The sequence below is a fragment of the Rhynchophorus ferrugineus genome, unplaced genomic scaffold (genome assembly GCF_030347505.1).
Source record: "Rhynchophorus ferrugineus isolate W39M unplaced genomic scaffold, kcgeb_rfMv2 rfM8, whole genome shotgun sequence".
Lineage (NCBI taxonomy): Eukaryota > Metazoa > Arthropoda > Insecta > Coleoptera > Curculionidae > Rhynchophorus > Rhynchophorus ferrugineus.
In genome coordinates, this window is record NW_027472587.1 from 19,704,154 (window position 1) to 19,718,851 (window position 14,698).

Here is a 14,698-nt window from a genome sequence, read left to right on the forward strand (position 1 = left end):
TAAAATTCTAAAACCCTTCTTCATTTCTAACTAAGCCAGTATTAGCGATTTTGTTTTCTATAAAATTGACGTTGGTAACAATACTTCTTAGATTTTCTATCCTATAACTAACTTGACATTGACTTTTTGTTGAAGTTTCTACACACATAAATATTAATTTTTTTTTCAAAGCTCTTCTTTTATTTTTTAATTTTCTTCATTTTGACGTTTCTAAGAATACTTTCAATTTGTCACCAGGTAATATTATTTTCTTATGCCTGAGAAACGCCAAACCTTCAAATGTTTGTGTATTTAATTATTTTAAAAAATATTTCATTCTAATTAAGGTGCTCCTACTCGAATATTATTAGTATTAAAGAAGTGCAGTCCGAATTTCCTCGATATCTCTGACGCAATAGTTCGAAACCTGCTTCCAACACGCGGATGACCCGGAAATACGTGCGAGTATCCAAGACCATCGCTTTCGTCACTAATTCAGCACAGGTTATCGACGAAAACCGACCAAAAAAAAAACGAAATGATTGAACCGATAGTACCTGATATACCGTTAATTTTTCAGTCCCCAGATAAATCGCCTTATATGTTACCTAGTATTTATGCTTTTTATACTAAATTCAATATTATATGAAAACAAATTTAAAAAAACGAGCAATTAACAACCAAATTCGTACTATAAACCCACACAACAATAACTAAAAACAGCCGAATTACGCTGTCACGATAACAAGACCGTTTCAAGGCCAACTCTTCGAATAATTACAGGCGCAGTAGGGAATCGCGGATATCTCGTGATCGAACGGCAGATCATTTAAAGTGATTGTTATCGGAGAAAACTGTTTATCGACGCAGCGGACGTTCTCAACCTGAAAATATTCCGTCTTCCTCGATTAATTTCGATCTAATTCCGATCACAGAGGCGGGAAGGCGCGCGTGTCTTCATTGAAATGCGTCGGGCAACGCCGACATCCTTCTTTCTCGAACCGATTGATATTTATCGCACGGCGCGTCGATAGAAAAGCAAAAATATTTCATATTGGCGCCCCCGATCAAATTTCTAAACATCAACATCCTCGTTTTCAAATAGTATCAACGCTGATGCATAAAATCCAAGAACAGTAAACGCATCTCTAAAATATAACAGAAGAGAATCGAAACAAAGAGACGTTATGCTTCTTTAGATTAACTGAAAGCTAATTTGGCAGTGACATTTACAGTCTTCTACATTTTTAATAAAAAAAGGTCAGTCCAATTCTTCTTTTTAATCAAAATACGTGACGTTGACAGTGACATTGTCTACAGTTTCTAATAAAATAATAAAGTAATATTCCATTTTGAGTTTGAAAAAAAAATTTTGTAGAAAATAAATTATAGCTATTTTGACAATGACTTTTATAATTTTCTAGAATTCTTTTTCCTTTTTGTTGAATTTACCTGACATTGACAGTAGTATTGCGTTGCAGTTTCTAACAAAAATAATGAAGCAATTTTGCATTTCAGCTTGAATAGGACATTTTGTAGTGCTATTATTTTTTAAAACTAAATTATAACTGATTTCACTATGACATTTACAGTTTTCTACAATTAAAAAATAGTAATCTAAGTTTTTCTTCTTATCGAACTTACATGACATTGACAGTGACGTTATGTTGCAGTTTTTGTAATAAAAAAAACATATTCCAATTTTAACGTCAAATTTATTGAATAAAGCATCGATAGCTAAAAAACATGAATGTACTTTATGCAATATAACCATAATTATATAAGACATTAAGCCTGATATGATACAAACAGCAATAAATTATATACTTTATGGCTATATTATATGGAAATAAAGTCTTCCAACGCCGCCTGATTATATCTCCAGAGATATATCTTTTTAATTTACATATTATTTGACATTTTGTCTCTGTATTCGGTATTGCTGTCCTATAAAATTAAGATAATCAAGAAGCTTCGCTTCAATTTTCGTTTTTTTATACGCTTAATTAATTAACTCCTTCGATCTTCATATTGTTCCCACTATTATTTATATCTCAACGCGATGAAAGGTTCTTAACCTCAATTTTCCATTGACGTATATTTTCTTGCCGATAAATTCCCTATAAAATCGTATAAATATCGATATTAACACAGAATCCGAATTAAGTCGTAATATTGGACGTGACCCACTGGGTCTTTTGGGATTTCTTGGCCAAGGACACGGTGAGTGAATGATTTCCATAACGAGTATCGGCGAGCACGGCCTACCGAGACGCCTCCAGCCAGTACATAAACACAAAAATCGTATTACCTGGGAGGGACGGCAAAAAATAACGTAAACATAACTGTTACCGTGTAATCGATAATTTTTGCGGAAAAAACTGCTATTTAGGGAGAATATTTCTTCTCTAGACATAAAAACCGTAATAAAAACCATCTTCGTAATTAATATTGTTCCTTTTAAATAGAATGGCCTGTATATCATCTTACTCACTGAAATCAGCGACGAATCATTGGGTGACGGTGATATTGTTGAGCTTCCTGATGTCTCCGGCCATGCCCAAGGAACAAATGATCACGCAGAATAGTAATCAACCGAAATCGAGACAAAAAAGGATATTATGGTAAGCGATACACCTGATTTGACTTACCCTAGACTAAATATTATCGATATTTAATGAAGGGTGACTGAAGACGGGCGATTGGCGTTACCTCCTGGTACCACGCTGGTTATATCGCCATCCCTCTCGATGCCCTTCGTTCGTCATCCCCCGGAAGGCTTCTTCTCTAATTTAACCGCCAGTCTGCCGTTTACAAGTAAGGAAACACGGTTCGATATCTACAACCATAAAAAAATTCACGTATCAATTGCTTTCAGTCGATTTTGACAAGCTGGGCCTCACCGACAACGAAAACCCCTACGGTGTTCTCCCACCGCTTCTAGCTCGCTCCATGGGCCGAGCAGCCGGCGGTATCTTGGCCGACTACATCGGTGGTATACTGGAACGAAGAGGTAAAAGGTAAGGACTCGCATCACCGCCTACTAGACCAACCGCAATTAAAATTAACGTTAACAGATCAACGGAGGACCTGCCCATTCAGCAACCGCCTGCAACTGGTCACTTCCATGGCGGCGAAAGAGCCTTGTTGTACGTTGCCATCGAGGAATTACTAGAGAACTTTGGTATGGACGGCCGAGCGTGTTTATTAAGAGCTATCTGTGAAGTACACGCTTATCCGATGAAAGGATTCGGATTATTAGGAGAAATGCTCAAATTGTTTTTAAGGTATTCAACCCGCCTCAATACTAAAACCCCCCAATCAGTAAATTTTCTCCATTTTAGTGCTAGCAAATCGCCTTTCTCCGAGGTAATGAAGGAGTACGTTGAAGCGGAGAAGGCGGGAAAAGGTCTGGAGGGAAGTCCGTCCGAATGCTGGCCCTACATGAAGGACTGTCCCAAATCGTTATTCGCCAGTAAACATAACCGTTACAGGTAATCACCTCGAAATAATTTACCAAATCTTCATTTTCTTTATTCCGTGTTATTCCAGCGAAGAAATCGAAACTAACAATATACCGGACCCCCAGGAAGACGAGGAGGTCACCTCCAAACTGATCTACCAACCGTCCAATATGTAACATAGTGATAAACTAGAAAACAGTGTGATCAAAACTAAGTCAAAACAACGTCCAAGGATCATTTGCCATTCTGTTCTGAATATATACGCCGAATAATGGAGAAGGGCTGGCGGGGAGGGGGTAAGGGCGATGTAACACAGCAATGAAGACTGTAAACGTTTACATAAATATATTTTTAACAGCATGGTGAAACAAAAATAAAACAATTTCGATATGCAGGTTACCTTTATTGTCACGTAGGCCCTGTATATTCGACAGCATTGCTCAAATTATACATGTAAATAGTATTTGTTTTTATTTGGCATTATTAAAAGGTTACTCGATTATTTATTGTATATACGTAAAAGATAATCTATAGTGCGGAGACGTAATAGTGTAAATAGTATTTATTTTTGTTTTATAATTTATATAAATATATATATTGAGTAAGATAGAAATTTAGGGGTGTATTAGGACGGATACATTAAATTTAATATAGGATCTTAAATATTATACGAGTATTTTTTTGACGACACCAACATTTATAGATCATAGAGATAAAATAGAAGTATAAAGGGTAGGTCTTGAAGTCAATTTACCTTTGACCATAATTGACATTGACGACTGTCACTCGATTGACACATTACTCGGGCTTATTGAACATAAATATATATACTTTGGTTAAATAAATACCTAACCTAATATTGCATGTTACGAAATAGAATATACAATGAGCGCTTTACACGCTCGAGTAAATAAATGTAAATCAGTGTTACTTTCGGGCTTACTCTTTGTACTTAAAACGTAAAACAAAAGCGAATTGAGATTATATAAAAACAAGAGCGGGATATATATCAAAGTTCTGGCAAGTGATTTGTTTTACCAGTTTTATCTAACACTCTTTGGCGAGAAACTGGAGCATTACCTAAAATTTATAAGGCACTTTACTTGTGATATATTCGACGTCAACCCTCACAATATATTCCGACAACTGCTGCATTTTGAGACAGCCCGACTGTCACCCAACCTAACGGTTTCCTCTTCGTCCTGCTCCAGCATACCATTGTCCTGACGTCTCTATAAAATATCCAGGTAGATTAATTCTGAGAAATATGTGGTTTGGTACCTTTAGTTCCGTTGCCAAATACATAAATGCTTCTTCAATATTGGAGTTATCTTTCGCACTGGCTTCTAGGACAAACAGTACCTCTGGCATATACTGACTCAATCCCTCTGCTTCATCAAACTCTACCTCGCGACAGCTTTCCAAATCAGCTTTATTACCGACTAAGGCTAACAATACAGAACTTCCTGAGTATCTACGAACTTCATCTACCCATCTATTAAAATAATATTTAAATTGTTTAGATTTGGGGATAAATTAGGTTAGTACCTGGCAACAGAGAGGAACGACGATCTCTTGGTAATATCATACACGATAATGACACCATTGGCCGACCGGTAGTAGCTCTGGGTGATCGTGCGAAACCTTTCCTGGCCAGCAGTGTCCCATATTTGAAGCTAAAAAAAACAACTAAGTCGAGACCAGATCGCTTCCGACGCCCACCTCGATTCTATGTACCTTAACTTTTTTACCGTCTACCATCACGGTCTTCATGGAGAAGTCCACGCCTATCGTATTGCCGTGTTTCTCAATAAAAGTGCCATTTTTAAACCTTTGAACTACACAAGTTTTCCCAGTACCGCAGTCTCCGATTAGTACTATCTTAAATAAAAAATCGAACGCTTCTTCCGTGGGGATTGTCATCAAGGTGGTGGGATTCCGAGTTGTCATGTTCGAGATTCTTATTTGTTTTTTTTTTTGAAGGAACAAGGACTATTTACATTCTAAAAATAGGTTAATCGGAGAATGTCATATTATGACTTCTTCTTCTTATAAATTTATTATGCCATAAAACTCCAGGTTTGCTTTAATACCGTACCGTTGCCTCTACGAAGATGAAGAACGGAAAGACTAATTGGGAATCGAGAAAGAACGGAAGTGGCGATGGGAAATAAAACGAGAATTGAATAATTATAAATGTATTTATGACAAGTTTTGTATATGACAAATAATCTAACATTAAAAACATAGTAGAAAAATTCTAAAAAATAGGGAAAAAACGTGACAACGTTTACGATGAGGGCGTTTTAAAAAATGTATGTACACCAGCTTTAGGCAACTGTTATCGGTGCATGGTTATTACGACTGAAAGCGTTTTCTCATTATTTTCTTTTCACTACTACAAGAACAACAGCAGTAAAATTCTCATATAAGCAACACACTCGGTAAAAGTATATTTTTTCAAACAAACTTAACGTAAAAAAAGTTAGGGCATGTTGCTAGGATTTATTAACATTGCATCGATAATAACTTAGTGAATAATTGGATTTTTTTTTCTCGTTTTCTCTCTGGTTAAAAAAAAATGCGAATTATTTTAGCTAGTTTCAGTATTCGTCTTCGTCCCCGGCACCGCCTTCCAGTTCTTCGGGAGGCGCGAAGCCCTCCTCCGTTGCGTATAATACTTCTAAGATCTTCTGTATCAGGGGATTTTCGTCTTCCGATTCCTGACACATAACTTCAATATCCCTAAGCTTTCCAAAATAGAAATCACGTTCCTTTTCAAGGCCCTCTACAGTTAACTGTAACCAATGGGACCAATGAGCTGACATACAAGCGACCAAACCCGATAGGACGTACAGGACGTCGTCAAGCCCTATGAATGAATCAACGTGCACATGCGTAAGATGATAAAGGTTATGCCTGTATCGCTATTATCATCACACTTGACAGTTATAGCCTTTATACTTATTCTTACCACCAGCACCACCTAATATAATTACTACATCTTAAAAATATATAATATCTGTAAGAAATTAAAGTCTACAAAGAAAAAAAACTGCCTTTTTCTATTAAATAACTCAGACATAACGTATTAACTTAGAAAATTTTATGTTAACCATAATAAATGAAGGACAATATGAAAAATAAAAAAAATATAACCGTGGATACAGACATGCCATTGTCTCAACATATTAGGTTAATATGTCAATTCAAAAGTAATTTATTTATATTACATTCTTCAAATATACATATAATTTTTAACAGGCATGTTGCAATTTCGAATCCTGGCCCGCATGCAGAGATTCTCCAGAATTAGGCTTAAAAGCAGGTATAACGTCAAAAAACAAAAATTGTCTAAGTTTACTAAAACCATAGGCTTGATGAAAGAGTTACATTACCGATGCAACTGACAGAAAATGTTAACAAATAGCATTCAAATTTGACTAGAACGGCAATTTTTTCTAAATATGTACATTTAAGTATTGAATCTAACGAAACTAAAAGTCACATTATATCTTACAGATCGCTATATATGAATGACATTTATTTATTCCTTGCTATTTTCACTCAAATATGGCCAATAAAAATGCTATTTATGCAGTGCTTTTCCTGCTCTGCTTTTGAAAAATATGTAATTCTGTATATTTGCTAATTATATACGTCAACTCTTTTTTGTTTTGCTATAAGGAATACACATGAGATATATATCTAAAACAATTTGAATCCCTATTTTCATTCAATTATTTTCTAATATGTCAAATTATAGAGTGACTGTGTTCTGTTAAACAAAAGCAAGTCAATGTTATACAGAATGTTGTACTCAGGTAATAATTTTTATTTTGGAAATAATTTAATCGTATATGATGTATAATATGGTTATATTCAACGCTAGAAAACGTGTACACAGTAAATGAATAAATAAATTATGGGGGTATTGAATTTTGAGCAGCACATTTGAAATCAATTATAGGGCTTGACACCTTTTCTCCTGCACTCAACGACACTTACCTTATACTCCGAAATTTGATTCGTAAGATCCTCTATTTTACCGGACAGGTCGCCGGCATTTCTATTGGGAGCCGCTGTTCTTGCGGCAGGTGATCTGATCGGCGCTGCTTTGGGCACTAGAAACGGCAATGATCGATTAATGCGTGGGTTAACATAGTTCCGAAAGAAGTGGGCGCGTTTGTGTGTTGCGGAAGCGGTGAAGTGTATTAAAATAAAAAATAAAACGAAAACAAAACGCCAAACGACAGAGTGAGAAAGACAGAGAAGCGTTAATTTGGAAAGGTCATGCGGAACCAAGAAAAAAAAATGAAAAACGATGAGACTATGTACAAGAAAACTTGAAAATCTTCGACCTTCATTTGTTGGCGGTACGTGATGGACGTTTACCAAAACCGACACTTCTTTTCGTTACACTTCACAGTAGTAAGCACACGACAATCCCTGGATCACAGACCTGACGAAAGACGATAATTTAACCGCAGCAAAGCGGAAACAATTGTTTCATCAGGTTTGTGCCGCCGCCAAGTCGGTTAGTGATGACGGTATATACATTTCATGATGGATTTTCAGCGTACTAGTCCACACTCTCTGATCTGACAAAAAGACAAAATCTGTCAAGTCAGCACGCAACAATCAAACCACAAATCTGATGAAAGAAAAAATAAACAGAAGCAAAACGAAAATAACTCTTCCATTAGATTTGTCACAGCCAACTCGAATGATACTCAGTCCAAGAAAAAACACATCCAAACAGCCAAGATGTAATATATGATTTCTCCGCTCTGCGCATGCGCAATAGGATAATCTACATCTATTTGTTTATTATTCGTGTTATATGGTTAAATTTAATTAAATAAATATTGAAATAAATCATATTTGTTTGTTCACTAACTTTGTATTGTTTCTTTTGTTTTCATTAAGGTTTTCAATGCCTCAATTAAAAGATTTTATTTATATTATTTTAAGTGGATACTTTAAGCATTAAGTAGATCATTTAGACGATAGTTAACAAAAAATATGTACTCGAAAAGACTACCTTTAAAATTTGTTTATTTTTGTTGATAATTGGATCAGATGATCTGACAAATAATGTCCTCTGTCGCTACAAGCATTTAAACAATTCAATCTCGCCAATAACAATCGATTTTGACGCGAACAAGGCCGCCTATGAAAAAATTCGCTCCGGGTTGTCCATAACTTAACGATAAGGTTCGGTTTTACGACTTACACAAATACAATCGATTACTAGAATATTGCAGTGTTACTTTATGAACAACCCTCCCCTACATCCACTCGTGCACGCGTCCAGTCACTCGTTCGGTAAACAACAGGCATGAATGACGTACTAGCTCTGGCCCGGCCGACAGGTCTCGTGTCGTTTTTGGTGGGCGAGGCTACCGCTTGCACGGGAGCCGGTTTGCGCTGCAACATGCCGGGTCCCTTGGGCACGTTAGCCCCTCCGTTGCCCATGGGCTGTCCGTCCCGGGCGGCGAGGGCGTCGTAATCGTTTCCCCGGTAGTTGGCGTCGAAGAACTTCTTGAACCATTGCAGGAACTCGAAGTTGTCCTGGAAACGGCCCTTCACCAGCTTGTCAATTGCCACTATCTAAAAGTTTGTGAGGTTATGGTAATGGTGAAGGCGATGGGTGCGAGAACAGTTAGATCGGTCATTGTCGGTATTGGTAGAGGTAAGAACCCGTCTCAACCGCCCTAGTCGAAGGATACTTGCACCATACATTAATAAATAAAGGATTAATTTACATAGGCGAATTGTTTTGAGTGGCCCCATCAAGACTGAGGGGTAACTTGTACGAAGCATTTGATTGGTTCGTTCTGAATTCTCCCCACAAAGGCATTTGATTGGTTCATTTCTATAACGCGATTGTTTGTTTATTACGCCATTTTTTCGTTAAGTAACACATCAATTGAAAAGTCCCCGGCCTACCATAGTAAAACACATTACATTTCGATACCATTTTTGTAGTACGATTTGTCCTTTGCTTTAAAACAGGCCCCAATTTCGGCGATCACCTCCTCATTCGACGAAAATTTCTTCCCAGCGAGCATTCTTTTGAGATCTGAGAACAGGAACAGGATATAGTCGCTGGGGGGTCAGATATGGAGAATACGGTGGATGAGGAAGCAATTCGAAGCCCAATTCATGGACTTTTGACATGGTGCATTTCTTGGCGAAGCAGCACTTTCTTTTTCTTCAAATGCGGCCGTTTTTCGGCGATTTCGGTCCAATAACGCTATGTAATAGTCGCTGTTGATGGTCCTTCCTTTTTCAAGGTAGTCAATGAAAATTATTCCATGCGCATCCCAAAAAACAGACGCCATAACCTTGCCAGCCGACTGTTGCGTTTTCCCACGCTTTGGAGCGGGTTCATCGTGTGAAGTCCACTCGGAAGACTGTCGATTGGACTTCGGAGTGAAATGATGGAGCCATGTTTCATCCACTGTCACATATAGACGCAAAAACTCGGGTTAATTACGCTTGATCATCTTCAAACACTGCTCCGAATCATCAACTCGTCCTTGTTTTTGGTTAAAAGTGAGCTCGCGCGGCACCCACTTTGCACAGAGCTTCCTCATATCCAAATATTCGTGAAACATATGATGTGCACGTTCAGTTGATATCTATAGAGTGTCTGCTATTTCATTCAATTTCAATTTACGGCCATTCAAAATCTTTTTTGTGGATTTTTTTAATGTGGTCGTCGGTAACAACCTCTTTTGGGCGTCCCACCGTCTTCGGTGTTCATTTCACCATGTCTAAAATTTATACACTCATCTTTTGAGGGTTAAGGCTAACTAAAAAACATATGGATTTAATTCCAGTAGCGCCATCCATGCGTCAGGTCGGGGACTTTTCAATTGACCTGTTATACTAAGATAAGGAATAATGTATGATATATTTTTAAATTAAAATTATTAGAATTATAAATGGGAAAGAGGAGGATTTTTTTCTGTATAATAAAACAAAATAGAGAACTGTAATAGATCTTATTAAATTGAAACCACTAAAAAATGTATATAGTAAACCTTTTTTGTATTTGTTTTATATGTATGTTATATATTATTTCTATATATACACTTTATATATGTTTAAATTGAATTTTATTTAATAAATCTGTCTGATAAATTTAATTTAGGTTTATTGGACGATAAAATGTGACCTCGGGGAGAACCAATAAAATACCTTCACAACAAGATCTTTTTTAAATGCAAATTTAAACTAACCAATCAAATTATCGCATATTGAATGTTGCTGTTGCGAAACTTTCCTCCAGAGACACCTACTGAGTTTTCTCTGTTACCACTTGCGCTTCGCCCGGTTATTTCGACGGAAATAAAAATGTCTCATACCCAATTATGTCTATTCGTAACCTATTAGTTCCACCAGAGATTTTATAGCATCATCACATTTTTTCCATACACTATTGAAACAATTGAATCTCGATAAACTAACAATAAAGCTAGCTTGACTTACAAAAAAAACATACCATTAAATTATAAATGAACCAAAAATTGTTGGTATTTCATGTGAAATCTTACGAAACAGATAAACCATAAATAGCCTGCCTCGATAACAGACGCAATAAATATCATAAAATATTGGTTAATCAACAGAAAAATCGTGCAAGTATCCTCCATGTTATAAAACGCAACTTGTTATCGCTATTAACGCAAAACATTTATAATAAAAAAGCAATAACAAACAACGGAAAAACAAATGATAAAAATCAAATGAAAGTTTCGATGGGAACGCTAAAATTAGAATTAGCAGAAGTAGTGGGCGCTGTTCTACGGGGTTGTGGGGACATGAGGATGAGCGAGAGACAGTTCCCGAATGTCCTGCTGCGTTCCAAGCCTGCTAGCTAAAGAAAAACGTTCACCGACGGTGAGGAAACGTTGCTTGAAACGACAAACACAAACAGCAGTCGGCATGGACTGATTATTAGACAGACACTACACTAAAAAAGGACATAAAAGCACGGCGAGGTGATCTACGTTTTGTTCTTTGTTTAACATATTGATGTGACAATAATCTTAGTAAATCCAGGCTAAAACTAAACTAAAAGGAAGACCCCACCCTGAAAAATATATTAGAACAAATAGTAGAAGGATAATCGGTTGCATTGAGGAGAAACAAAGATAAAATAAAAATCAGACTCAAATTTCATATATAGATCAGAAATGATGTGTGGAGCCCAACGAAGAATCAGGAGAACGGATAACTAGGATCATAGAAATGAAAAAAATCGAGCATTAAAGTGGAGGCAATAAGAACTAGTATAAGAATAAAAACAGAATGGACAAAAAGCGGTTTATAAATGTATTAAAAGGTGATCAAAGATAATAAATAATAACCCACAAAGGAAATATACAGTTGAACACTAGCCTTGGGCGAAATAAAGCATAACTAACAAATAGTACTAGGAACATTGAATCTACCATAACCACTTCTTGTCTGTCATTCAGTAAGTCTTAATGTACCTTGCAATTAAACTGCATTTCTTCGAAGAAAACTACAATGCAATTATAACTGTTTCGAAGACCTTTTTTTATGGAAAAAAGCTTTTGCTAATCCAATAAATACTTATGTTTAGAGATGCAAATAATCAAAGCTAACTTAATGTTTGTTCATTCTTTCAATGTCATAGAAAATCAGCAAACAATAGGTAACACTTTTTCAATGCTGGGGCAATTGTTATACTTCTGTAAGGGATACATTTAATTTAAAAAAATGGCACAATTGAATAAATCGATAATTGAATCATGTACGACAACAATCTCCTGCTGGTGAAATCACTGGTTCACTATTCTCTCATTAATCTCAGATCTATTGCGGTCGAATTTTAATTTTCCTAGAAAAATGTTAATAGTGAGCAGGGGCAGAGATAAAAACCTATCTTTTTTGAAGTATATATTGTTTGCTGGTATAACGGCAAATCAAATAAAAAAGGCAGGAAGAGTGATTCACTCAAAAGAATGTATAGCCTGTCCAATAAGACAACTGACTCACGTTATAGATGACGTCAAATATGTTACCAATATCCATTTGTAGAAATGTAATATTCATTTTAGGTTATAGAAAGCAGCGATAGTTCTTTGTGGGAGTTTTGGGGCATTCACTCGTTCATTTATTAAATTTATATATGTTTTTCCTTATTACTTACTCTAAACTTATGGGAACTACCACTGAGAGAGACACCTTTAGGTTGAAATTCGTGCTATTTGTGTTATTTTCTAGTACAGTCGATTAAAACCAAAACCCGTCGTCCATACCGACTCAACAATCAAACCGGAACCCACAAAAGCGGAAAGAGACGAACAACGTTTCCCCCGCCGCCCTGAGCCCCGACGAGACTTCTGCTCGCGTGTCGTTATATGAACAGTACCATGTTTGGTGGCCGGGGCTACCCTGTGCGTCAAGGGCGCTGGGTGGTGGTGATGGAGGTTGCCGTTGGACTGGTTCAAACCCGAGCCAAGGGCCACGTTTCCCCGGCTATCCAGGGCGTCGTAGTCGCGCCCGTCGTAGTTGGCGTCGAAGAACTTCTTGAACCACTGCAGGAACTCAAAGTTGTCTTGGAACCTGCCCTTTATCAGTTTGTCGACCGGAATGATCTACAAGATCGGTGTTACTTTTGGTTTTTTTTTCTAAACCCACTCTATAGTAATCTCTCGTCACAAATCTCTAGATCTAGTTCTGGCACAGTTTCTCGCCAATAATACAGGAAACCCTTACCGCGGGGTTTCTTGGAGTATCGTCGTGAAACCTCCGAATCAAACAACTTGTAAAATAAATCGATATCGTAGCGATTCTTGAAAAAAAATTACGATTAAAATGTAATAAAGGCGATTTAATCAATCGTTTCTTTGTTTTTTTTTGGAAGGAGAAAGGTCAAAAGACGTTTTTTGATAAAAAAAAATCGACGACGGCCTTGCCTTGAACAGTCGAGACATAAAAGAACAATTACCGAAATTTTCAAAAACTGCTACATTCAGCGTACTTTCTCCGCGACGGCGCCGTAGTTGGCGAAGAAAGTACCGCATATTTCTCGTATGCAATCGCTAATATTTAATATTCACGAGTGCTCGGCGTAGACTTACCTTATCGACGGACATCTTTTTGAAAGCAGCTTGCAGAATTTTGAAGTTTTGTATGTATTCATGCTCTAAATTCGTTCGGAACTTTACCCTCTTTAATTGGACAGACCCTGTAATGAAACACGGTCATTGTTCCCATTAATATTCTAGAAGGGTATTAGGCAAGGCTCACCGGGAAACAGCATGTCCATAAACTGACAATAGGCAGCGCCAGTACAAAGTTCTTCAATTTTTTTGAAACTGCTTTGCAGGCACTCATTCACCCAGGCCAGCATATCATGCCTGGATAAGTTTTCTGACGTTACATTTGTTGAATAAACATTAACTGCCATCTCTGAAAGGACAAGAAGACAGACTAATCATTCATTGTTTTCATTAGCGATAGCGAAGGGGGCCATTGTTCGCGACAAATCGCACAGAACGTTGACGAATTTTACCGATCACGTCAAGGAGTGTGCGATCGTCGGTAACATCTTTTTATTACATGACTGGGCCGTTCTCAGGCCCGCCTATTCAGACGAGAATTTCAAGAATGCGCTGAGATATAAAAATCATCCTACGGACGAGATCAAAAAAGACTAGAGAAATACCCTCGGACAAAAAAGAGTACGGCTTCTTTTTTGATGCGTCAAAAACCGTTGTACAACCGTTACTATATATTACCAACGCACCGCTCTAAAAATAGACTCCAAAACACAAAGGAGCACTTATCGATAAAGCAGGCGAATCTCTTCGTTTCCTTATATAGTTGAATATTGCGTACCGCTCTGCTATCGCGAAATAACGAAAATTTAACCGTAAATTTCAAGTTGATTTTCGATAAACGTAGCCATGACGTTTGGTGTACAGGTGAAAATGTCATTTGTAATTTTCTCCTTCTTGAAATCCTCTCTACCATCTATACGCATAGTCTAACTAACACGAGAAAAAGGCGTATATTTACCTGAGCTGTATATGTTATATGTCTTTTTTAAAAATCACTTAAAACAAAATCGGGAGTGGTTCATCGGAGTAAAACTTTGTTCACCGGCCTACCAGCCATTTAAAACAGTATGACCAACTTACATCGACAAAGTAACTGTCATAAAAATGTAACTACCTTCAAATTCAAGACCATAGAAAAAAAATTATTTC

General features: G+C 37.0%; 3 protein-coding genes across 4 annotated transcripts; 1 reads left to right on the forward strand and 2 right to left on the reverse strand.

The window, feature by feature from the left end:
- The first annotated feature begins 2,201 nt into the window (after positions 1 to 2,201).
- LOC143201607 (uncharacterized) lies at positions 2,202 to 4,111 on the forward strand. Its single transcript, XM_076412775.1, has 7 exons — positions 2,202 to 2,314; positions 2,448 to 2,603; positions 2,663 to 2,796; positions 2,858 to 2,999; positions 3,057 to 3,266; positions 3,324 to 3,473; positions 3,532 to 4,111. The coding sequence occupies exons 1-7, from the start codon at positions 2,211 to 2,213 to the stop codon at positions 3,617 to 3,619; spliced, it is 984 nt and encodes a 327-aa protein (XP_076268890.1). The 5' UTR covers positions 2,202 to 2,210; the 3' UTR covers positions 3,620 to 4,111.
- Positions 4,112 to 4,382: 271 nt separating this feature from the next.
- Positions 4,383 to 5,474, reverse strand: Rab19 (RAS oncogene family member Rab19). The gene is made up of 5 exons (XM_076412778.1): positions 5,181 to 5,474; positions 4,992 to 5,119; positions 4,725 to 4,938; positions 4,575 to 4,675; positions 4,383 to 4,523 (listed from the first exon to the last, which is right to left on the reverse strand). The coding sequence occupies exons 1-5, from the start codon at positions 5,391 to 5,393 to the stop codon at positions 4,520 to 4,522; spliced, it is 660 nt and encodes a 219-aa protein (XP_076268893.1). The 5' UTR covers positions 5,394 to 5,474; the 3' UTR covers positions 4,383 to 4,519.
- Positions 5,475 to 5,625: 151 nt separating this feature from the next.
- On the reverse strand, positions 5,626 to 14,644 carry Eb1 (microtubule-associated protein RP/EB family member 1). 2 transcript variants are annotated; one of them, XM_076412776.1, is made up of 6 exons: positions 14,508 to 14,644; positions 13,737 to 13,898; positions 13,568 to 13,674; positions 8,798 to 9,056; positions 7,452 to 7,567; positions 5,626 to 6,241 (listed from the first exon to the last, which is right to left on the reverse strand). In XM_076412776.1, the coding sequence occupies exons 2-6, from the start codon at positions 13,894 to 13,896 to the stop codon at positions 6,047 to 6,049; spliced, it is 837 nt and encodes a 278-aa protein (XP_076268891.1). In that variant the 5' UTR covers positions 13,897 to 13,898; positions 14,508 to 14,644; the 3' UTR covers positions 5,626 to 6,046. The 2 variants fall into 2 exon arrangements, with proteins under 2 accessions (XP_076268891.1, XP_076268892.1); XM_076412777.1 differs by lacking the exon at positions 8,798 to 9,056 and adding an exon at positions 12,856 to 13,081.
- Between the last annotated feature and the right edge of the window lie 54 nt (positions 14,645 to 14,698).

Excerpts from the sequence above, each read along its gene's own strand:
- LOC143201607 (XM_076412775.1), top strand. The coding sequence starts at position 2,211 with ATGATTTCCATAACGAGTATCGGCGAGCACGGCCTACCGAGACGCCTC. Across the intron at positions 3,000-3,056 it reads CTGGAACGAAGAGGTAAAAG|ATCAACGGAGGACCTGCCCA; the intron begins GTAAGGACTCGC and ends TAACGTTAACAG. Across the intron at positions 3,267-3,323 it reads ATGCTCAAATTGTTTTTAAG|TGCTAGCAAATCGCCTTTCT; the intron begins GTATTCAACCCG and ends TCTCCATTTTAG.
- Rab19 (XM_076412778.1), bottom strand. The coding sequence starts at position 5,393 with ATGACAACTCGGAATCCCACCACCTTGATGACAATCCCCACGGAAGAA. Across the intron at positions 4,939-4,991 it reads TCGTTCCTCTCTGTTGCCAG|ATGGGTAGATGAAGTTCGTA; the intron begins GTACTAACCTAA and ends TTATTTTAATAG. Across the intron at positions 4,676-4,724 it reads ATTTGGCAACGGAACTAAAG|AGACGTCAGGACAATGGTAT; the intron begins GTACCAAACCAC and ends GATATTTTATAG.
- Eb1 (XM_076412776.1), bottom strand. The coding sequence starts at position 13,896 with ATGGCAGTTAATGTTTATTCAACAAATGTAACGTCAGAAAACTTATCC. Across the intron at positions 9,057-13,567 it reads AAAAGATGTCCGTCGATAAG|ATAGTGGCAATTGACAAGCT; the intron begins GTAAGTCTACGC and ends ACAAACTTTTAG. Across the intron at positions 7,568-8,797 it reads TGTCGGCCGGGCCAGAGCTA|TGCCCAAAGCAGCGCCGATC; the intron begins GTACGTCATTCA and ends TGCCGTTTCTAG.